Source organism: Pelodiscus sinensis, chromosome 16, assembly GCF_049634645.1.
Source record: "Pelodiscus sinensis isolate JC-2024 chromosome 16, ASM4963464v1, whole genome shotgun sequence".
In the NCBI taxonomy this organism is placed as follows: domain Eukaryota; kingdom Metazoa; phylum Chordata; order Testudines; family Trionychidae; genus Pelodiscus; species Pelodiscus sinensis.
In genome coordinates, this window is record NC_134726.1 from 1,513,657 (window position 1) to 1,536,534 (window position 22,878).

General features: G+C 66.7%; 1 protein-coding gene across 1 annotated transcript in view; it reads right to left on the reverse strand.

Annotated features, from left to right (window-relative positions):
• Positions 1 to 22,878, reverse strand: part of LOC102446898 (ankyrin repeat and fibronectin type-III domain-containing protein 1-like) — a 256,047-nt gene that overhangs the window by 2,377 nt on the left and 230,792 nt on the right. The window contains exons 10-23 of the mRNA XM_075899031.1: positions 22,040 to 22,137; position 20,241; positions 18,025 to 18,114; positions 13,978 to 14,085; positions 13,053 to 13,152; positions 12,253 to 12,385; positions 9,005 to 9,124; positions 8,210 to 8,425; positions 7,459 to 7,625; positions 4,859 to 5,009; positions 4,037 to 4,205; positions 2,458 to 2,624; positions 1,879 to 2,089; positions 284 to 936 (exon numbers count right to left, since the gene is read on the reverse strand). Coding sequence (XP_075755146.1) covers positions 284 to 936; positions 1,879 to 2,089; positions 2,458 to 2,624; positions 4,037 to 4,205; positions 4,859 to 5,009; positions 7,459 to 7,625; positions 8,210 to 8,425; positions 9,005 to 9,124; positions 12,253 to 12,385; positions 13,053 to 13,152; positions 13,978 to 14,085; positions 18,025 to 18,114; position 20,241; positions 22,040 to 22,137 — 2,384 coding nt within the window. The remainder of the gene's footprint in view (positions 1 to 283; positions 937 to 1,878; positions 2,090 to 2,457; positions 2,625 to 4,036; positions 4,206 to 4,858; positions 5,010 to 7,458; positions 7,626 to 8,209; positions 8,426 to 9,004; positions 9,125 to 12,252; positions 12,386 to 13,052; positions 13,153 to 13,977; positions 14,086 to 18,024; positions 18,115 to 20,240; positions 20,242 to 22,039; positions 22,138 to 22,878) is intronic.

Sequence of the window (22,878 nt, forward strand, 5' to 3'; positions counted from 1 at the left end):
GTGAAGAGCCCAGGCCGGGCTACCCGGCCTTGTGCTTTTGCTCTCCCACCGTCTCTAGCGTCCGGGCTGCCCCTCAGTGCAGCCGGGGCGGGGGCTGCTGCTGGGACAGGGCGCCAGCCAGCCGTGCGTGGGCGTGCCACACAGCAGGAGACGCTTGCAGGGGAGGATGGGCTGGGGCAGCATTCTCAGGCCTGGGGGCAGAGAGCCCCTCGTCGAGCGCTTCCCCAGACCCTGCCTGAGCGGGGTGGTAGCCGTGCCGAGCTGCCCCAGAGCCCGGCGATACCTTCACGCTGGTCTCTTTGGACAGTCCGGTTTCGTACTGAGGACAGACCCGCAAGGCGACGGCGCCTGGCTGCTGCCCGCGGTTCGCTAAGCACCCCGGCTCCGGCGGCTCCTGGAAGGTGCGAGTCCACTCCACCGAGCGTGTCCGGAAGACAGGCTCCGAGCTCTCCACCGCCCGGCCGTGCTCAGGGCTGAGAGCCGAGCCAGTCCCCAGCCGCAGCAGGTTGCCCTGGCCTGCCGGTTTGCCTTCTGTCGGGGAGCTGTCAACAGAGCCAGGACAGGATTTCCTGGCCACCGGGAAGAAGGGCTTGGGGAAATCCAAGCTGCTGGTGCGGACGCAGTAGGCCTGACGCTTCTCTGTGATGCGGAGCAGCTCGATCTGCCGGCTGGGGAGGACGAAGTCGCTGTCATACAGCTCGGGGGGTGGCCGGGGCTCCTCCGGGAGCAGCGGGGGGGCTTTGAGTTCATGGCTCTGCAGGACGTCCGGGGCGCTGTCCCTCAAGGTTCGGGCCATTTTCCTGCCACAGCGCTCGGGGCCCGAGGAGTACACCAGGTCCAGCTCCTTGGGGCTCTGGGCCCTGCTGGAATCATAGTCGCTGTCTGTAGCCAGGAACACCTCCGAGCCCTCCTCGTCCGAGATCCCGTGGGAGTCTGCTGGGAGGGAAAAGGCAGAGGGGTCACCATATCTCTGGGGAGCGCCGCAGCCCTGGGGAGAGGTCGAGCGCGACGGAGCGTCCAGGCAGCTGAGCTGGAGGCCGCCCCTGCCCTACTGCGGGACGAGATATTTGTGCCTCTCCCTCGGGGACGCCGGCTCCAGGGCCACAAGCGAGTCTGGAGCCTCGCGGGGGCTTTTTACTGACACTTGCTGGTGAAAGCCTGAGGCCAGAGTGGAAATCTGAGCCCCGCAGAGGGGCGGGGACACCCAGCCTGGGGCGTTTACCCCCCAGCTTCTCACGCGCCCCAGAGCTGCCGGAAAACGGTACTTCCTGAGGAACCCGCCTCCTTGGCGTCTAGCCAACGAGCCACACCACGAAGCCCTGTGGCTGAGCTCTCATGGTCTCCCCCTTGCCCAGGGCCGCGCCCTCAGGGGTGCCCGGTTCTCACCTGCCCTGGTCCCCAGAGCCCCTTCACCAAGGCCGAGGACCAGGCCCGGCCAGCGGCGACCTGGAGTTAGTCCGGCCCTGAGTCCAAAGGCAGCTGTGCTGCCACGTGCTGCTTCCAGCCCCGCTCCCCGAGCCCCCTCCCTGCTGGCGGTACCAGAGCCAGGGCGCACCCAGGCTTAGTGTCCAGATCCCAGGGGCGTCGGGGCGGTGCTCGCACGACGCGGGAGCTGTGCTGACATGGCAGCTGCCTGAGGCAGCGCCCGTCTTTCTGCGCATGTGCCTAGCACAGCGGGGCCGGGCCACAGGGAGCCCTCGAGGGCCCCGGCTACAGAGCACAGGCGGACTAGCCAAACACCGTCATTACAGAGCCATTCTCCTAGTCACAACCGTAAGGGGGCTGGGTTGCCACGACGACGCTGCGGTCAGGCTTCATGCCCGCAGCGCGTACAGTCTGGGGAGACGCGCGGTGCTTCCTGAGGTACCAGGCCCTCACCAGAGTTGAGCTTGCGGCTGGTTTCTGGAGACGGGGCAGGCGAGGGGAGGTAGTCCAGGTGGGACGATGTGGACCGGGTTTTCTCCTTCAGGACGTTGCCAGATTCGCTGAGGAACCAGGTGAGGGAGACGCCGCCAGACGGCTGCTTGTACCGGGCGTGCTGCAAAGCGTCCATCATCCAGCGCACCTCACGCCAGATCTCCTCCATTTGCTGGCAGGGCGAGAGACAGCAGCTGTTTCTCCCCTGGCCCGCAGGGGCCGGGAACATCCCCGAGGGGAGACGCTTCCCAGAGCACGGCCCCGTGTCGCATGAGCCACAGCCCCTCTGGGGCCGAACAGCCCCTGGGAACTGCCTGGCGCCGCTCTGAAAGGTGAGACCCTCCCCGTGCAGCTCGGACACGAGGGGCCCCCAGCACCTCGGAGTCGTGCGTGTGGCGCCGGCCTGTGGGCTGTGGCTGAGGTACTGGCAGGGGACAGCCCCGCCCACAGCGGGCCGATGCACGTACGGGCAGTGGGCCGCATGGAAGGCAGCCTGGCCCTGCGCAGGTCCCACCCTCCACGCCCTCTCCTGTCCCTCACCTGGATGTAGTCCTGCACTTGCTGGTGCCGCTGCTTAGCCGTGGCGAGCTCGGCGTCCGAGAAGGCCTCCCGCAGGCTCTGCTGGGAGAGAAGAGACTCCAGCTCCAGCAGCGCCGACACCTGGCAGTACTGGCTGATGAACTCTCGGTCGTAGGCGAAGAAGTGAACTGGAGAAGCAAGGTGAGAGGGACGGGCCGGTGACCGGAGCGGCTGGTGCTGCGAAGGGCCGAAGCTGCCGACGTACAGCCAGGGCCCCGAGGACAGCACTGCACACGGGCCGGCATGGCCTCCAGCACGGCCGGAGGGGCACCGCCCCGGGCCCATCTTTCACTATCACCGCTCGCTTGGCCACAGGAGGGACAGAGGTTACCTCACGGAAGTGACCCCCGTGAGCTGTCACGAGGGGGGGAGGAATGCCAAGTGCAGACCAGGGAGGGGTGGGATCCCAGTGAGCCGCAATGACTGCTCTCTGCAGTGCAGGGTGAGCGAGCGCGTGTGGGCAGTGGCCTGGGCACCTGGAAAGGCCTCCTACAGCAACCTCCCCACACCCAAAGGCCTCCTACAGCAACCTCCCCACACCCAAAGGCCTCCTACAGCAACCTCCCCACACCCAAAGGCCTCCCACAGCAACCTCCCCACACCCAAAGGCCTCCTACAGCAACCTCCCCACACCCAAAGGCCTCCTACAGCAACCTCCCCACACCCAAAGGCCTCCTACAGCAACCTCCCCACACCCAAAGGCCTCCTACAGCAACCTCCCCACATCCAAAGGCCTCCTACAGCAACCTCCCCACACCCAAAGGCCTCCCACAGCAACCTCCCCACACCCAAAGGCCTCCCACAACAACCTCCCCACACCCAAAGGCCTCCCACAGCAACCTCCCCACACCCAAAGGCCTCCCACAACAACCTCCCCACCCCCAAAGGCCTCCCACAGCAACCTCCCCACACCCAAAGGCCTCCCACAACAACCTCCCCACACCCAAAGGCCTCCCACAGCGGCCGCCTCACCCCGAAGCAGAGGGGGCAGAAGCAGGTTTGGACCAACAGCAGCCGGCCCCGGGCCTGGCTTCCAGCCCCGCTTTGTTGCCTGGAGCCAGAGGCGGAGACGTCCCCATGTTGCCACTCAGGAGAGGCCAAGGCCAGTCCCCAGAGAGACCCACCTCTCCCAGGGGCTCGGGTCAGCACCCCTGTTACCAAGGGCACCCACAAAGCCCCCAGATGAGTCCCCCCCCCGCGAGAACCCCTCCTGCACATCCTCCTTCCCCCGCCAGGCTGTGACCGCCCCCCTCCCAGGAACGCCAAAGCCCTTGCTGGGGAGCTCGCTGCTGCCTGCCTGCGGGGTGCCCAGCACCAAGGAGACGCTCTGAACCCCTGGAGGGCTCACTCCTCCGTCCCGGCTTTGCAGGGCGAGGAGGCACTGCCTAGCAGGGCACAGGGAACCGGCGGGGCTGAGAAGGGTCTCGTGGAGAAGGCAGGCAGGAAGAGGCCAAGAGGCAGGAGTTCCCTGGCAGTAGGCGCAAGCCGCAGCCCGACCCAAGGTGGGAGGAGGCTGGGCTGCCTCTCCGGCCCTTCTCACCTAGCTCAAAGATCTGGAGCGGCAGCGTGAGGAAGCCGGAGCAGGGGGTGTAGGGGTTGTTCTGCCCGGGGGCAGTGCACACATCGTCCGAGGGAGGGAGCAGCAGGAGAAAGGAGACCTGTCCCCCGAAGTCTAGCACCTCCTGGCTGTATAGACGGAAATCTCGAGCCTGCAGCGTTCAGCGAGAAAAGCAGGGAGCGGGCGTTACTGCCGCCAGCGGAACCAGGCCACGGCCACGCTGCAAGGGAGGCAGGAAAGCCCCAAGGCGTGGCGGGCGTGGGCTGCGAGTGTCACTGCTTCCCAAGAGGGCTCCCCGCTGACGGGAGATCATTAGCATCCCCCCGTCTCCCCAGGCCCCACGGCGGTACCACCATGCCACAGCCTTTCTCATCGGGGCAGCGTGGCCCCCTCACTCCGCTGGGAGCCCCTGTGCTGCTAAGACCAGTCAACTTCAGTAGGGCAGAAACCCCAGAGCAAGAGGCCCTCGGCCCACCCCTGCCAAGGCCTCAGCCTCCAGCAGGCTGCTCACAGTGCCCCTAGGGGTGCTGAGCCAGGACCTGGGCTGGAAACAGGGGGGAGGGATCAATTCTCAGGGTGGCCCAGGGTGGCGAGGGGAAGACGGCTCCTGTCACTGCAGTGAGGCGCCTCAGGCAGAGCCGGGTGGTACATGCGTGTAGGCAGGGAGCCCCATTGTGGGCAAGGGAACAGAATGGACACGTTAACCAGCAAAGGGCCCAGTCCAGCCACCAGGGGCTGAGGGGCCAGTCTGCCATGGCACAAGCCAGCCACCACTCCTCCCACACGCTCAGCTCGCACTCCTACCTCTTGCAGGGGGATGTTGACCAGGTTCATCAGCTCATTAATGGCCCCTGGCAGCTCCCGATTCAAGGGATTCTGGAAAGTCTCTGCCTCTGCCTCAGTGGGAGTTGGCTCCTCCAAACTGGCCAGGTTTTGTAGCCACTCCCACTCCTCCCTGGCAGAGGAGAGCCAATGAGAAAGCCGAGACTCACCATTGCTCAGACTGCCCACAGCCAGTGCGAGGAGCCCCGGCAGGCAGCCTGAGCGACACGGCTCCCCGCTGGTGAAAGAGCAGGAGGGGAGGGCCCTGGGGGGTATCTCAGTGACGGCCGACAGCCCGGGGCCGAGGCTCGGGACACCTCACAGAGCAGCCGCTGCCTCGGCCGCTGGAGCCGGACGTAGCGCTAACGGCGGGCGGCGGTGTAGGAGAGGCAGGCAGCAAAGGTGGGATCGGGGGCTCTGGAGCCGGACGTAGCGCTAACGGCAGGCGGTGGTGTGGGAGAGGCAGGCGGCAAAGGTGGGATCGGGGGCTCTGGAGCCGGACGTAGCGCTAACGGCGGGCGGTGGTGTGGGAGAGGCAGGCGGCAAAGGTGGGATCGGGGGCTCTGGAGCCGGACGTAGCGCTAACGGCAGGCGGTGGTGTGGGAGAGGCAGGCGGCAAAGGTGGGATCGGGGGCTCTGGAGCCGGACGTAGCGCTAACGGCGGGCGGTGGTGTGGGAGAGGCAGGCGGCAAAGGTGGGATCGGGGGCTCTGGAGCCGGACGTAGCGCTAACGGCAGGCGGCGGTGTGGGAGAGGCAGGCGGCAAAGGTGGGATCGGGGGCTCTGGAGCCGGACGTAGCGCTAATGGCAGGCGGCGGTGTGGGAGAGGCAGGTAGCAAAGGTGGGATCGGGGGCTCTGGAGCCGGACGTAGCGCTAACGGCGGGCGGTGGTGTGGGAGAGGCAGGCGGCAAAGGTGGGATCGGGGGCTCTGGAGCCGGACGTAGCGCTAACGGCAGGCGGCGGTGTGGGAGAGGCAGGCGGCAAAGGTGGGATCGGGGGCTCTGGAGCCGGACGTAGCGCTAATGGCAGGCGGCGGTGTGGGAGAGGCAGGCGGCAAAGGTGGGATCGGGGGCTCTGGAGCCGGACGTAGCGCTAACGGCGGGCGGTGGTGTGGGAGAGGCAGGCGGCAAAGGTGGGATCGGGGGCTCTGGAGCCGGACGTAGCGCTAACGGCAGGCGGTGGTGTGGGAGAGGCAGGCGGCAAAGGTGGGATCGGGGGCTCTGGAGCCGGACGTAGCGCTAACGGCGGGCGGCGGTGTGGGAGAGGCAGGCGGCAAAGGTGGGATCGGGGGCTCTGGAGCCGGACGTAGCGCTAACGGCGGGCGGCGGTGTGGGAGAGGCAGGCGGCAAAGGTGGGATCGGGGGCTCTGGAGCCGGACGTAGCGCTAACGGCGGGCGGTGGTGTGGGAGAGGCAGGCGGCAAAGGTGGGATCGGGGGCTCTGGAGCCGGACGTAGCGCTAACGGCGGGCGGTGGTGTGGGAGAGGCAGGCGGCAAAGGTGGGATCGGGGGCTCTGGAGCCGGACGTAGCGCTAACGGCGGGCGGCGGTGTGGGAGAGGCAGGCGGCAAAGGTGGGATCGGGGGCTCTGGAGCCGGACATAGCGCTAATGGCGGGCGGTGGTGTGGGAGAGGCAGGCGGCAAAGGTGGGATCGGGGGCTCTGGAGCCGGACGTAGCGCTAACGGCGGGCGGTGGTGTGGGAGAGGCAGGCGGCAAAGGTGGGATCGGGGGCTCTGGAGCCGGACGTAGCGCTAACGGCGGGCGGTGGTGTGGGAGAGGCAGGCGGCAAAGGTGGGATCGGGGGCTCTGGAGCCGGACGTAGCGCTAACGGCGGGCGGTGGTGTGGGAGAGGCAGGCGGCAAAGGTGGGATCGGGGGCTCTGGAGCCGGACGTAGCGCTAACGGCGGGCGGCGGTGTGGGAGAGGCAGGCGGCAAAGGTGGGATCGGGGGCTCTGGAGCCGGACGTAGCGCTAACGGCGGGCGGTGGTGTGGGAGAGGCAGGCGGCAAAGGTGGGATCGGGGGCTCTGGAGCCGGACGTAGCGCTAACGGCGGGCGGTGGTGTGGGAGAGGCAGGCGGCAAAGGTGGGATCGGGGGCTCTGGAGCCGGACGTAGCGCTAACGGCGGGCGGTGGTGTGGGAGAGGCAGGCGGCAAAGGTGGGATCGGGGGCTCTGGAGCCGGACGTAGCGCTAACGGCGGGCGGCGGTGTGGGAGAGGCAGGCGGCAAAGGTGGGATCGGGGGCTCTGGAGCCGGACATAGCGCTAATGGCGGGCGGTGGTGTGGGAGAGGCAGGCGGCAAAGGTGGGATCGGGGGCTCTGGAGCCGGACGTAGCGCTAACGGCGGGCGGTGGTGTGGGAGAGGCAGGCGGCAAAGGTGGGATCGGGGGCTCTGGAGCCGGACGTAGCGCTAACGGCGGGCGGTGGTGTGGGAGAGGCAGGCGGCAAAGGTGGGATCGGGGGCTCTGGAGCCGGACGTAGCGCTAATGGCGGGCGGTGGTGTGGGAGAGGCAGGCGGCAAAGGTGGGATCGGGGGCTCTGGAGCTGAGAAACGGCCGCGGCCGGCCCAGCTGCGCGGAGGCCCACCTGGAGACGTTGGGATTGGCCCGGATTTTCACGTGGCACAGGATGTTGGGTAACCGCTCAGGCACCAGCACTCGGATCTGGTCCACCGCACTGCAGAGCTTCAGATAGCCCAGGTAGAGGCCTGGGGCGAGGGCCTGGCTGCTTCTCTGGTGGTAGGCCAGCTTGTCCTGAGGGGCAAGAGGCGGTCAGCACAGGGCACCACGCGGCGGAGGGACAGTGGCAGCACCGGGGCTCGGGGCTGCCAGTAGGAGACCTGGCTCTGAAGTCCGAGCCGAGGGGGGAACAGAGGGGCTCAAACGAGAGCCAACCCAGGGCTCAGCCTCACGCCGCGCCGCGCGGGCAGTCTGGTGACGGCTCTTCCGCCGTTCCACGGATACCTCCGCTCTCCGGCCAGGACCAGCGCCGGGAGGCCCAAGAGCCTGTGGCCAGACTGCCAGCCCCCAGAGCCGAGCGCCTTGCGCCAGAGCTCGTCCCGCTCACCTTGACATGGGCTTTGGGAAGCAGCCTCCAGCCCCGAGGGGTCTTGTTGCGACAGACGCGCGGCCGCTGGGCCGGGAGCAGGGGGCGCAGGGACGCAGGAAGGGCCAGGCCCTTGGGGAAGGGGGTTGCTAACGGGCTGCGGGAAGGAAGAGCCCAGGGAAGCCACGGAGCAGCTGGCAGAACAAGTGAGAGTCCCAGGAGACACCAACTGCCCCGGAGAGGCAGGGCCCCGCCTGGCCCCTGATACTCTCCCGCGGGCCGAGGCTGGCACCTGCACTGTGGCCAGCAGCACGTCCAGAGCCGAGGGCTCTTCGGGGGAGGAGACGGACTTGCGGCTGGACTGCAGCTTGCAGAGGGGCACCCAGCGGACGTTCTCAAAGCTCTGGCTGGTTTTCACCTCCTTCAGCGTCACCACCAAGATGTTGCCCTGCTTGTCCTTGATGGGCTCGAAGAAGAACTGTCCCAGGTCCTGGATTCCCAGCAGCCCCTTCGCGGACAGAGACAAGGGAGACTCCTTAGGGGCAGCCGCAGGGAGCCAGCCCCTCGCCCCGGACAGCGGCCGGGCCTGTGAGGGGTGCAGAAGGGCCCAGGCCTCCTCTGCCTGGCACACGCACGCCTGGGTCCCCTCTCCCGCCCCCGGGCACCGCTCAGCGCAGGGCTCGCCCGATGGGCGGGGACAGGATGAGGCTGGAGCGCTCCAGGCCGGGCTCCCCGTGCGGCTTGGGGCTACCACAAGGCTGCCTGGCGCACCCCGAGCCCTGCACGCCACTAGCAGGCAGCGAGGGGTCGGGTGTCTCAGGCAGCACCTCCAGGGCACACCGCAGTAGCGCTTACCTGTCACACGCATGAGCATGCAGACACACATGAACACACATGTACACGCACACATGCGCAGACACACCAACATGCACACACGCATACACACACGTACCCATGTGCACACACACACACATGCACATATGCACACGCCCCCCTACTGCAGTCCCTGGCCTAGCACAGCCGGTCTCAGCAAGAGCCGCCCCAGCAGGGCTGAAGGCCATGGCTCCATCCTGGCGCCTGCTCTCACCTGCATTTGGGAGATGGCCAGCAGCATCTTGAAGCGCGTCTGCAGGACGCAGGAGCAGGACGACTGGGAGACCGTGAGACACTGGCGCAGCCACAGGATCTCATCCCACATGCAGGAGAGCTGAAGGGCAGAGCAAAGCATCGCACCGGGCCCATCGCCCTCCTACCCATCGCACCGGGACCATCGCCCTCCCACCCATCACACCGGGCCCATCGCCCTCCCACCCATCGCACCGGGCCCATCGCCCTCCCGCCCATCGCACCGGGCCCATCGCCCTCCCGCCCATCACACCGGGCCCATCGCCCTCCCGCCCATCACACCGGGCCCATCGCCCTCCCGCCCATCGCACCGGGCCCATCGCCCTCCCGCCCATCACACCGGGCCCATCGCCCTCCCGCCCATCGCACCGGGCCCATCGCCCTCCCGCCCATCACACCGGGACCATCGCCCTCCCGCCCATCGCACCGGGCCCATCGCCCTCCCGCCCATCACACCGGGCCCATCGCCCTCCCGCCCATCGCACCGGGCCCATCGCCCTCCCGCCCATCACACCGGGACCATCGCCCTCCCGCCCATCGCCCTCCTACCCATCGCCCTCCCGCCCATCACACCGGGCCCATCGCCCTCCCGCCCATCGCACCGGGCCCATTGCCCTCCCGCCCATCGCACCGGGCCCATCGCCCTCCCGCCCATCACACCGGGCCCATCGCCCTCCCGCCCATCACACCGGGCCCATCGCCCTCCCGCCCATCGCACCGGGCCCATCGCCCTCCCGCCCATCACACCGGGACCATCGCCCTCCCGCCCATCGCCCTCCTACCCATCGCCCTCCCGCCCATCACACCGGGCCCATCGCCCTCCCGCCCATCGCACCGGGCCCATTGCCCTCCCGCCCATCGCACCGGGCCCATCGCCCTCCCGCCCATCACACCGGGCCCATCGCCCTCCCGCCCATCGCACCGGGCCCATCGCCCTCCCGCCCATCGCACCGGGCCCATCGCCCTCCCGCCCATCGCACCGGGCCCATCGCCCTCCCGCCCATCGCACCGGGCCCATCGCCCTCCCGCCCATCACACCGGGCCCATCGCCCTCCCGCCCATCGCACCGGGACCATCGCCCTCCCGCCCATCACACCGGGCCCATCGCCCTCCCACCCATCACACCGGGACCATCGCCCTCCCGCCCATCACACCGGGACCATCGCCCTCCCGCCCATCGCACCGGGCCCATCGCCCTCCCGCCCATCGCACCGGGCCCATCGCCCTCCCGCCCATCGCACCGGGCCCATCGCCCTCCCGCCCATCACACCGGGCCCATCGCCCTCCCGCCCATCGCACCGGGACCATCGCCCTCCCGCCCATCGCACCGGGCCCATCGCCCTCCCGCCCATCACACCGGGCCCATCGCCCTCCCACCCATCACACCGGGCCCATCGCCCTCCCGCCCATCGCACCGGGCCCATCGCCCTCCCACCCATCACACCGGGCCCATCGCCCTCCCGCCCATCGCACCGGACTCATCGCCCTCCCGCCCATCGCACCGGGCCCATCGCCCTCCCACCCATCACACCGGGCCCATCGCCCTCCCACCCATCACACCGGGCCCATCGCCCTCCCACCCATCACACCGGGCCCATCGCCCTCCCGCCCATCGCACCGGACTCATCGCCCTCCCGCCCATCACCTTCCCCCCCATCACACCGGGCTCATCGCCCTCCCGCCCATCGCACCGGGCCCATCACCCTCTCACCCATCACACAGGGCCCATCGCCCTCCCGCCCATCGCACCGGGCCCATCGCCCTCCCGCCCATCACCTTCCCCCCCATCACACCGGGCTCATCGCCCTGCCGCCCATCGCACCGGGCCCATCACCCTCCCGCCCATCACCTTCCCACCCATCACACCGGGCCCATCGCCCTGCCGCCCATCGCACCGGGCCCATCGCCCTCTCGCCCATCGCACCGGGCCCATCGCCCTCCCACCCATCACACCGGGCTCATCGCCCTCCCGCCCATCACACCGGGCCCATCGCCCTCTCGCCCATCGCACCGGGCCCATCGCCCTCCCACCCATCACACCGGGCTCATCGCCCTCTCACCCATCGCCCTGCCGCCCATCACACCGGGCCCATCACCTTCCTACCCATCACACCGGGCCCATCACCTTCCTACCCATCGCACCGGGCCCATCGCCCTCCCGCCCATCGCACCGGGCTCATCGCCCTCTCACCCATCGCCCTGCCGCCCATCGCACCGGGCCCATCGCCCTCCCGCCCATCGCACCGGGTCCATCGCTCTCCCGCCCATCGCCCTGGGCCCATCTCACCGGGCCCATCGCCCTCCCGCACATCGCACTGGGCCCATCGCCATTTGGCCCATCGCACCAGGCCCATCGCCCTCCCGCCCATCAGGCCACTCAGCCCCGAAACACACGCAGCGCCGCGAGGCACAGCCGCTCAGCGTAAGAGCGACAAGCAAAGGCTGATTGGACCTGTGCAGATGCACCGCAGGATCTTAGAACCGGTTTAGGACATGAGAGATCAAACACGGGGCCAGGCCGACTTGGCAGCGTCCCTTCCCCCACATCGGTGCCGCCTCCAGGACACGCTGAATCACAGGGCACCCTGCCCGTCTGGTTCTGCCTGATCCCACGCAAGTGACAGAGACAGACCAGGAGGCTGGCAGAGGCCGAGCAGCCCTCTGCAAAGAGGTGGTAACACTGGCAGCAGCCAGACAGGTGGCACACAACGGGCGCAGGGGGTGTGTGTCTATGCAGCCCCGTGAAAGCGCATGTGTTGGGTTTCCTCTCCAGGCCCGGCCTCAGCCCTGGGCTGTGGGGAAGCCTCTCCCAGGAGGTTTCTGAGTCCCACTGGCTGTGCTGGTAACTCGCTGCAGTGAGCTCCCCGGGGAACTGGAGCACCAGGCTGGGTCAAGGGCAGCATCCCAGAGAAACGCCCAGAGGCCGACTGAGGACGCCCCGGAGCTGCCAGATGTGCCGGGTCTGGATGCTGGGTGCTCTCTCATTCCGTCCATGGTGCCGGTTCTCAGCCCCAGCACAAACCCAGATCCAGGGTGGAAGAGCGGCAGCTCCGCAGCAGAAACAGAACCAGGCTGGTCCGGACGCTGCGGGGTGGGGGCATCAGAGCCCTGCAGCAAAGCACAGAACCGCCCCGAGCGCCAGCGTCACCAGGCGCCCCAACCCCGGGGCGAGGGCTGCAGCTGGCGGGCCAGAGCAGCCGCGTGGCTTACCTTGGTGAACCAGAGGAAGTCCTGCATGAGCAGGCAGGAGTAGGTGTCATCTATCTCCACCACGGGGATCTGGTCCTCGTGCGTCACCAGGATGTTGTCATCTCGGTATAGGATGGAGATGAGATAGAGGCCCCTGGGGAGAGGAGGCAGTGCTCGGGAGACGGCCCATTGCCTCGTGGGCAGGCTGCTTTCCAAAGGGGCCTTTCTCCCAGAGGGAGCCCCGCAGCAGGGACTCCTGGGAACGCCTCGCCACAGGTGGTGGGAGGGCAGGACTGTAACGGGTTCGAGGAGGAGCTAGAGATTCAGGGGACGGGTGCATCCATGGCTCTCACGTCCCCTCTCAGTCTGCTCCTTTCCAAACGAAACAAGCCCAATTCCTTCAGCCTCCCTCCCAGCTCGTGTTCTCCAGACCTTTCCTCATTTGTGTCGCTCTTCTCTGGACCCCTCCAATTTCTCCACATCCTCCTTGAAATGTGGTGCCCAGAACCGGACCCAACACTCCAGCCGAGGCCCGATCAGCACCAAGCAGAGCGGAAGGAGGACTCCTCGTGTCCTGCCCACAACACCCCTGTGAGTGCCGCCCAGAATCACGTTTGCTTTACTTGCCACAGGGTCACACTGCTGACTCCTATTTAGCTTGTGCTCCACTCTGGCCCCTAGATCCCTTTCTGCAGGGCTCCTTCCTAGACAGCCACTTCCCATCGTACCGAGTGACCCATCCCGTCCCCCAGAACCAGCAGGTGGCAGGCAGAGGGACAGGGACAGCCAGAGCCCGGGGTCGCCCCTGCCCTTGCTCTTACCTTTTCAGGGTCTTTAGGAACTTGCTGCCAGGGTGGAAAAGGTGCTTCAGGCTTTTGGAGACCGAGTGCTTCCGGCTCTGGGGCTGGTTCTTGCAGGACTCTGGAGAAGAAGGCAGCGTGGAGCACAGTACGTGGGGATGCGGGCGCACCAGCTGCACCATGCCCACCGCGGCAGCACGCCGGCCCTGGAAACACTCAGAGCCAGTGCGTGGGGCGGGGGACGGTTCTGGCATCTACCGGAGACCAGGCATGTGCGTGTGCTGCCCGCGGTCCCCGGGCTGGGTTGGGCTCAGTGTCCTGTAGGCACAAGGCTCTAACCGGGGAGCGGCTCCGCTTGGCTGCCGGGCTGCGGAGATTTCTGCACCTCCAGATGGGAAGCGAGAAAGGCCAGAAAAGCCGTCTGAGACCCAGCAGGAGCACACTGCAGCTCACCCCAAGCCTCTGGATGTCCCCCATCGCTAGGGAGACGCCGGCTGAAAACTCCTGCCTCAGGCAGGTCTTTGCAGACAGGACACTGGCCATGGCTTTGTGTGAGTGTGTCCATACATACAGACACACACACACACACAAATACACACACGCGCACACACAAATACACACACACGCACACACAAATACACACACACACACACACAAATCCACACACACGCACACACAAATCCACACACACACACACACACAAATCCACACACACGCACACACAAATCCACACACACACACCCACACCCACACTGCAGCCCCCGTGCAAAGGAATGCGCTGTCAAAGGGCCACGCCGAACTGAGTCGGGGGGGTCAAACCCAGCTGTCAGAAGGACCCTCCCGCTGCCTGGGGTCTGAGCCCCCCGAGGAGCAGCGCCCCGAGCAGGGGCTCCCGCACCGCCCCAGCCTTGCTGCAGCCCCCCGGCGCTCGGCGGCCCCGACTCACCATGGCAGACGCAGTGCTGGTGCACGGTCTTCACCTGCCCGAGGAGCTGATCTAAGGCTTCCGCTTGCCCCCTCCGCCGCGGCGCCCGCCCGTCATGCTCCCTCCAGTCTGGGGAAGGAGGCGACTTACCCTGCAGGCTGGAGCCAGGCTGATGCTGTCTCCGGTGACAGAGCTGCCCAGCTAGTTCCCTCTCTGGCCCTTCCCCAGCCTGCTCCAGGGCGCGCTACCTCCCAGCTGCCCCATGGCAGGAGCCCAGGAGGGGGAGGGGCCTAGGGGGCTGGGGGAGCTCTCTCCCGGCTGGGCTCCCTGGGGCGGACGGCCGCAGGTCCTGCCTGGGAGCTCGCTTAGTGACGCGAGCGGGGAGGCAGCACGGCCTGCAGGAGGACAGGTCGCCGGGGTCCCTGGGGCAGACCAGCAGGCCGAGGGCGCACACGGCCGCAGAGCGCCTGCCTGCCCCGGCACCCAGCCCACTGACAGCCCTGGGGAAGCTGCAGGGTCAGCTGCTCCCTCCCCTCGTCCACAGACAGGCGGGAGAAGCCTGCGCTGCCCCCGACCATGGGTCATTCCTCAGAGCCCTCTGCCTCCGGGAGATGCTGGCCATGGCTACGCCCGGCCACTCAGCCTCACCAGGGACCGCGAGGGGCTGCCACAGGCTGGCCAGTCGGAGATGGCAAATCCAGCAGAGACCAAGGGCATGTCTCTGGCTGCTCCTGACTCCCTCGGCCAGGCGGGCACCTAGCAAATCGTAGCGGATCCCTCCGGCCACCAGGGCAGAGCCGGAGCGAGGGCAGCCAGGGCTCTCACGCTAGCCGGACATGAGTCCCTCTGCCAGGCTGCTGGCTTCCACGGAAAGTTCAGCGCTGTGAACTCTGGCCGGGACGTGGCACTATTTTTAGGAGCCTTCAAAACCCCCGGGGAGGTGCCTGGCGCTGTCGCACTGGGAAAGCCAGGGATTTAGCGACGGGAGGAATATTAAGGAAGATAAAAATAAACAACCAGCCTATTTAACATCTCCTGGATTAACCCCCCGATATGCACCCAGCCTGCCCACACGCACAGCCCGGCCACGGCCCGTGTGCCCCGGTGAGCCCACACGTGAGTGGGGCCCGCTGCCAGAACAGAGTCGCCATCCTCCGACGCCCAGGCCTGCCGTGCGCACCCACCGCTGGGTGCTCGTCATAGGCGGAAGAGCCCGCGATGCCTTGTACGTGTGCTCTAGGGACACACCAGCCCGCGATGCCTTGTACGTGTGCTCTAGGGACACACCAGCCCGCGATGCCTTGTACGTGTGCTCTAGGGACACACCAGCCCGCGATGCCTTGTACGTGTGCTCTAAGGACACACCAGCCCGCGATGCCTTGTACGTGTGCTCTAGGGACACACCAGCCCGCGATGCCTTGTACGTGTGCTCTAGGGACACACCAGCCCGCGATGCCTTGTACGTGTGCTCTAGGGACACACCAGCCCGCGATGCCTTGTACGTGTGCGCTAGGGACACACCAGCCCGCGATGCCTTGTACGTGTGCGCTAGGGACACACCAGCCCGCGATGCCTTGTACGTGTGCGCTAGGGACACACCAGCCCGCGATGCCTTGTACGTGTGCGCTAGGGACACACCAGCCCGCGATGCCTTGTACGTGTGCGCTAGGGACACACCAGCCCGCGATGCCTTGTACGTGTGCTCTAGGGACACACCAGCCCGCGATGCCTTGTACGTGTGCGCTAGGGACACACCAGCCCGCGATGCCTTGTACGTGTGCTCTAGGGACACACCAGCCCGCGATGCCTTGTACGTGTGCTCTAGGGACACACCAGCCCGCGATGCCTTGTACGTGTGCTCTAGGGACACACCAGCCCGCGATGCCTTGTACGTGTGCTCTAGGGACACACCAGCCCGCGATGCCTTGTACGTGTGCTCTAGGGACACACCAGCCCGCGATGCCTTGTACGTGTGCGCTAGGGACACACCAGCCCGCGATGCCTTGTACGTGTGCTCTAGGGACACACCAGCCCGCGATGCCTTGTACGTGTGCGCTAGGGACACACCAGCCCGCGATGCCTTGTACGTGTGCGCTAGGGACACACCAGCCCGCGATGCCTTGTACGTGTGCGCTAGGGACACACCAGCCCGCGATGCCTTGTACATGTGCGCTAGGGACACACCAGCCCGCGATGCCTTGTACGTGTGCTCTAGGGACACACCAGCCCGCGATGCCTTGTACGTGTGCGCTAGGGACACACCAGCCCGCGATGCCTTGTACGTGTGCTCTAGGGACACACCAGCCCGCGATGCCTTGTACGTGTGCGCTAGGGACACACCAGCCCGCGATGCCTTGTACGTGTGCTCTAGGGACACACCAGCCCGCGATGCCTTGTACGTGTGCTCTAGGGACACACCAGCCCGCGATGCCTTGTACGTGTGCTCTAGGGACACACCAGCCCGCGATGCCTTGTACGTGTGCGCTAGGGACACACCAGCCCGCGATGCCTTGTACGTGTGCTCTAGGGACACACCAGCCCGCGATGCCTTGTACGTGTGCTCTAGGGACACACCAGCCCGCGATGCCTTGTACGTGTGCTCTAGGGACACACCAGCCCGCGATGCCTTGTACGTGTGCGCTAGGGACACACCAGCCCGCGATGCCTTGTACGTGTGCTCTAGGGACACACCAGCCCGCGATGCCTTGTACGTGTGCGCTAGGGACACACCAGCCCGCGATGCCTTGTACGTGTGCTCTAGGGACACACCAGCCCGCGATGCCTTGTACGTGTGCGCTAGGGACACACCAGCCCGCGATGCCTTGTACGTGTGCTCTAGGGACACACGCACCGCGATGCCTTGTACGTGTGCTCTAGGGACACACCAGCCCGCGATGCCTTGTATGTGTGCGCTAGGGACACACCAGCCCGCAATGCCTTGTACGTGTGCGCTAGGGACACACCAGCCCGCGATGCCTTGTACGTGTGCTCTAGGGACACACGCACCGCGATGCCTTGTACGTGTGCTCTAGGGACACACCAGCCCGCGATGCCTTGTACGTGTGCTCTAGGGACACACCAGCCCGTGATGCCTTGTACGTGTGCTCTAGGGACACACGCACCGCGAGACCTAGCCTGGGATGGGCAAGCATTTCGCATGGGGGCTACTCCAAAGGGCACTGATGGAGGGGCTGCGGGCTCTGGGATGCAGGTGCGGAAGGGACTGGGTGCCGGATGGAGTTGTGATCTGGGGCAGGGGATTGGGGTGAAGGGTTTGGGAGGGGATACAGGTCTGTGTGCAGGGAGAGCTATCTGACCTGGAGGAGAGGGTTAGGAGGGGGTGCAGGGTCTGGGAGGGGGGACTATGACTTGCAGCAGAGGTTGGGGCGCAGGGTCTGGGGGGGTGGGGCTGTGACTTGCGGCGGGGGTTGGGGCGCAGGGTCCGGGCGGGGGGTGGGGGCTGTGACCTGTGGCGGGGGTTGGGCGCAGGATCCGGGCGGGGGGGGCTGTGACCTGTGGCGGGGGTTGGGTGCCAGCAGTCCCGTGGCCCCTCCCTGCCCACACCCTCACTGCGGCCAGCTGCAGGGCCATGTGCTCTTGGCGCACCACACGCCCGGGAGAGGTTCTCCATGTGCTGCCTATACTGTAAGCACAGCCCAGGCAGCTCCCATTGGCTGGTTTCTGGCCAATGGAGCTGTGAGACTGGGCTGGAGGTGGGGCCAGTGCACAAAGCCCCTCCCCTCTACAGGGCACATGGCCCCAGAGCCGGCACTGAGCGGCAGGCAGGGAATGGAAGGCCAGGGGCCTGCGCGAGGCTCCGGCTGGGCCACAGGCTGGGGGCAGTGGGCAGGTGGGCCGGACCGGGCCCATGGGCTGCAGTTTGCCCCCCTCTGATCTATGAATAGCTGGATTCTACTTTCCATTCTACTTGGGACGCGCCCAGGCCTCCCGGCTGCCGCCAGAGCGGTCAGCGGGGCCATGCTGGGAGTGGGCGCCAGGCCTGCGACTCTCCCACCCGCCTCAAAGCCCAGCCCGTTCCCACACGCCAGGCACAGCCCCCATACTTACTGGAGGGGACAGCAAAGGGCGGCACAGAGGCTTGTGGGGGCCCCCAGCCCTTCATGTTGTAGGCCGACACCTGGACGTAGTAGCCGTGCCCTGCAGGGGACGAGGAAGGAAGAGGCCATAAATGCGTCTGGAAAGTCTCTCGGACGCGTACCTCCCTCTGCTCCTGACCCTCGTGGGGGGAGAGGGTTCCTGCTGCCTTCCTACGCTGGTGTGTCCCCTTGGCACGACCCCCAGCTCCCCATGCGCAGAGGCAAAGGAACGCCAGAGCCCGCTGGCATCCGTGCACAGGCAGCCGCAGCACCGACATCGACCCACGTGTGCAGGGCCAGGTTTCTAGCATTACTGGTGGGGCCCAGAGTGGGTCTAAGTTCTGCCCCACGCCCCCACCTGAGGAGCGTTTTCCAAAGCACCTAGCTGCCTGCGGCTCACTGTGCCCATAAAACCCTTCCGCCCTGAGATGCTCCTGCAGCCGTCGGGGCCGTCGGCACCGCCTCTTTCCAGCCCTGTCCTGAAGCCTTTCCCAGCACCCTGCAACTTCCCTTCCTTCCTCCCGCCCCGGCCACATGCAGATCTGTCGGAGCTCATCCTCACAGCCTGCCCGGCCACCAGAGCCCGTCCCCACCCCCGCCCCGGCCCCCAGAGCCCGTCCCCGCCCCCTCCCCGGCCTCCAGAGCCCGTCCCCACCCCCCCCCCGGCCGCCAGAGCCCATCCCCTCGATCTCCCCGGCCTCCAGAGCCCGTCCCCACCCCCGCCCCGGCCCGCCAGAGCCCGTCCCCTCGATCTCCCCGGCCTCCAGAGCCCGTCCCCGCCCCCTCCCCGGCCTCCAGAGCCCGTCCCCTCGATCTCCCCGGCCTCCAGAGCCCGTCCCCCGCCCCCTCCCCGGCCTCCAGATCTCTTCCCCACACCCGTCCCGGCCGCCAGAGCCCATCCCCGCCACCTCCCTGGCCGCCAGAGACCGTACCCATCCCCGTCCCCGCCCCCTCCCCGGCCTCCAGAGCTCTTCCCCACCCCTGCCCCTGCCTCCTCCCCGGCCTCCACAGCTCTTCCCCACCCCCGCCCCGGCCTCCAGAGCCCATCCCTGCCACCTCCCCGGCCCCCAAAGCCCATCCCTGAGGCCTGTAGCTGCACATAGTGCCTGTACTCTAGACACCACCAGGAGCCTACACGTGGCCTATAGGGATGTGATCAGCTTCCTCTGGATTCTCCTGAACTCCTGCGTCTAGTGTTAGCTTCTATCTCCTCCTGCTCAAATGGCCCTGCCACCAAAAGCTCCTGCAACCGCGACAGTAGCTCCGTCCAGGAGTCCCTCTGCCACCCCCCAAGGAGTCTCAAATGGCCTTTCGCCTCCCCGGCCTGACGCCAGAAACGAGCATCGCACCCCAGGCGGGCTTTGCGGGGGGGATTGGCTACAGCTCTGTCCACTGCCATGGCTCGGGTTCGGGGCACTTCTCAGAGCCATGGCGCCCGGGTTCGCTTTCCCAACTGCTCCCTAGCACCTTGGGAAGGAGACAACGGACAGGCAACATGGGCCTGAGGGTTTCAGAGACAGTCGCCCAACCAGCCAGCTCCCAGAGGTGGAACTGGAGCCTGGTTCTCACGACACTGCTGCAGAAACAAAGCAAACCGGTTCTGGGCAGCATTCACAGGAACCCGGTGAGCGAGACACGAGGCGTCATTCTTCCCCCGCTCTGCGCTGCTCAGGCCTCGCCTGGAGCATCGTGTCCTGTTCTGGGCACCACACGTCAAGAAAGACGCGGAGAAATTGGAGAAGGCCCAGAGAAGAGCAACAGAGGATGTAAGGTCTAGAGCTGTGCGGGAAGGCGGAAAGAATCGGGTTTCTTTAGTCCGGAAAAGAGAGGACTGAGCGGGGACACGATGGCAACTTTCCACTACCTAACAGGGTGTCAACAGGGAGGAGGGAGAAAACTTGTTCCCCTTGGCCTCTGAGGAAGGACAAGAAGCAATGGGCTCAAACTGCAGCCAGGGAGGTTGAGGCTGGACACGAGGAAAACGCCCTGCCTGGCAGGGTTAAGCACTGGGATAAGTCGCTGTGGAGATTTTTAAGAGCAGGTTGGACAGACACCTGGCAGGGATGAGCCAGACGGTGCCGGGTCCTGCCGGGAGGGCAGGGACTGGGCTTGGTGCCTCTTGAGGACCTTCCAGTTGTATGATGCTATGAGATTAAGGCAGTGGCTCTCCGCCAGGGGGTGGCGCACCCTAGGGGTACACAAAGGCCTTCCAGGGGACACCTCATCTCCTCTAGGTACCTGCCTAGTTTCACAGCAGGCTGCATCCGAAGCACCAGAGAAGTGGCGCCAAGGCCCACGACTGGTTTGCGTCGCTGCATGGCCCGTGTTTCTGGCCAGTCGTGTCTCTCGATGGCTCGAGGCAGACGGGCGCGGGCGAGCTCATTCTCGGTGACAGCGGGCCGTCCTGCTTCCCGAGTGCAGGCGGCGCCGGCCCACGCCGACACGGCCGACTCCTGGCAGGAGCGCCGCAGCCCGGCCGGGCCGAGAGCCGAGGAGCCGGCAAAGGAGTTTGAGCTTTGCCGCTGGCAGAGGGACCGGCCAGGAGCCCTGGGCAAAGGTGGGAGGGAGCAGGGCGGGGGTCCGAGGAGAAATGAATGGCCTATTTCCCCTCCCCCGAGGATGCCACCTGCCTGGGCATTGCCCCCCCCGGCCACGCAAAGCAACCCACGCTGTGCCACGAGGGCAGATGCCTGGCCCGGCCCCGAGCACTCGCTGGCCCACGGGGCTGGTAACGCGGAAGAGACGCCCCCGGGGGAAGCTGAAGAGGAGGAGAGAATGAAGAGACGGGACAGCTCAGCTTAGGAAAGAGGAGGCTGAGGGGCGCTAGGAGAGAGGTCTGTACAGTCATGACTGCTCTGGAAAAAGTGATCAAGGAAAAGTTCTTTACTTCTTCCCACAAGATAAGAACTAGGGGTCACCCAATGAAATGAACAGGCAGCAGGTTTAAAACAAACCAAAGGAAGTTTTTCTTCACTCAGCGCACAGTCGACCTGTGGAACTCCTCGCCAGAGGATGTGGAGAAGGCTAGAACTCTAACAGGGCTCAAAAAGACTTAGCTAGATTCCTGGAGGGCAGGTCCGTCAGTGGCTGTGAGCCAGGCTGGGTAGGGCTGGGGTCCCTGGCCTCTGTTTGTCTGGCAATGGGCGACAGGGGAGGGATCACATGAGGATTCCCTGTTCGGTTCCCTCCCTCTGGGGCCCCCGGCTTTGGCCCCTGTGGGCGACAGGACCCCGGGCTGGATGGGCCGTTGGTCTGACCCGGTCTGATGCTCTTATATAGGACGAAGAGCTGGAGCCCTGGCCCGGCCCTGGGGCGGGGGAGCTCCTGGGTCCATGGTGCTGTCCCAGGCTCAGCCCCAAGGGCAGCTGCCCAGAGGAACATCGGAGCCTGCCTGCCTCCTGGCGCCCCTTCCTGGGCACTGCTGCAAGGGAAGTGGCAGCAGACTGGCCCGCCCGCCCTGGCTGGTACAGACCCCGCACTGAACCAAGCGCAGGGCTCTCGGCCTGCACGAGCTCACCCCCTTCTGCCGCTCCCAGGGCCGCAGCCTGCCCAGAGACGCCCTGGGACACCCAGGGCTGTGTCCTGCTCTTGCCCACCGGCGTCTGTGGGGCGCCCGGGAGCCGAGGGCCCGCTGGGGAGCTCATCATTCGAAACTGCGGGGCCTGCCGCTGGCAAAGCTGGCCCCAGAGGAACTGCACGTGGCCCTGCGATAGCGGCCCCCCGGGGAGCACACTCGCCCGTGGCTGCTGGAGCTGCAGGGTGCTCCGTGGCTCGCCGGGGGGTGGCCTGCCCCCGTGAAGGGCACCGCTGGGGCAGGCAAGCGTCACTGCACGGGGCCAGCCCCTGGAGACGCCGGCTAAAGAACAGGCTGCGGTCACGCTCGGGGCCTACACGGCCCCCCGGCAGGGCGCCTGGGCCTGGGCCCCTCGCCCACCAGCCCCTCGCCGTGGCTCCGCGCGGAGGGCCGAGGCGCTGTGCTCACTCACCGACACGAGCCCCCGGATGGTGAAGTGCGGGTCCCGCAGTTTGCTGATCACCACCTCCCCCAGGGGAGGCGAGAAGGTCGGGGAGCAGCTCCATTCCACTGCAAGCAGAGAGAGGCCCGGCCCCGTCAGTCCCGGCCGGCGTTCGGGGACACGGCGAGGGCGCTAGCGCCTGTGGGCGGCCTGGCTGGCTGACCGGGCCAGGCTGCCCTGGACGGTGCACGGCTGGCGGGGGGCTATGAAATCAAAGAACTAGACACAGCCAGGCCGGCCGCGGGGGCTGGAGCGATGTGGGAGAAAAGGCACAGAGGAGCGAGGGGGAGGGGATGAAATGGAACGGAAATCAGCCTCCTGGAGAGCCCCCAGGCCTTCGGCACAGCCCAAGCTCCCCCGCGGGCATAGCGGAGAGCAGGCGGGGGCGTGGGGAGAGAGCTGGAGAGGCCACAGACAGACAGACGAGCCGAGGAGAAAGAGACAGACACCTGGAGCAGACGGGGCGAGAGAGGCGGGCAGGGGGCACTGACAGAGCAGGTTAAACATCAGGATTTGGTGGTGCCTGGTAAAAGAAAACTCTTGTGAAAGTGAAAGATATTAGAGGACACACCAGATCGAACAGGAGGGATGGGAAACCCCTCGGCAGGAGCAGGTGCTAGCGCCAAGAGGGCCGTGTTCCTGTGGGATTGCAGAGATCAACCCGAGGAAGAGAGAGGGTTGCAAAGTTCAGCTCCTGACCCAAACGTCTCCTCTGTCTGGGTGTGTGCGGATCCTGGTTCAGCCCGGCAGAGCTTGGGGCCAGCTGCAAAGGGCAAATATAGACAAACTTCCTGACGCTGCCAGGGCGT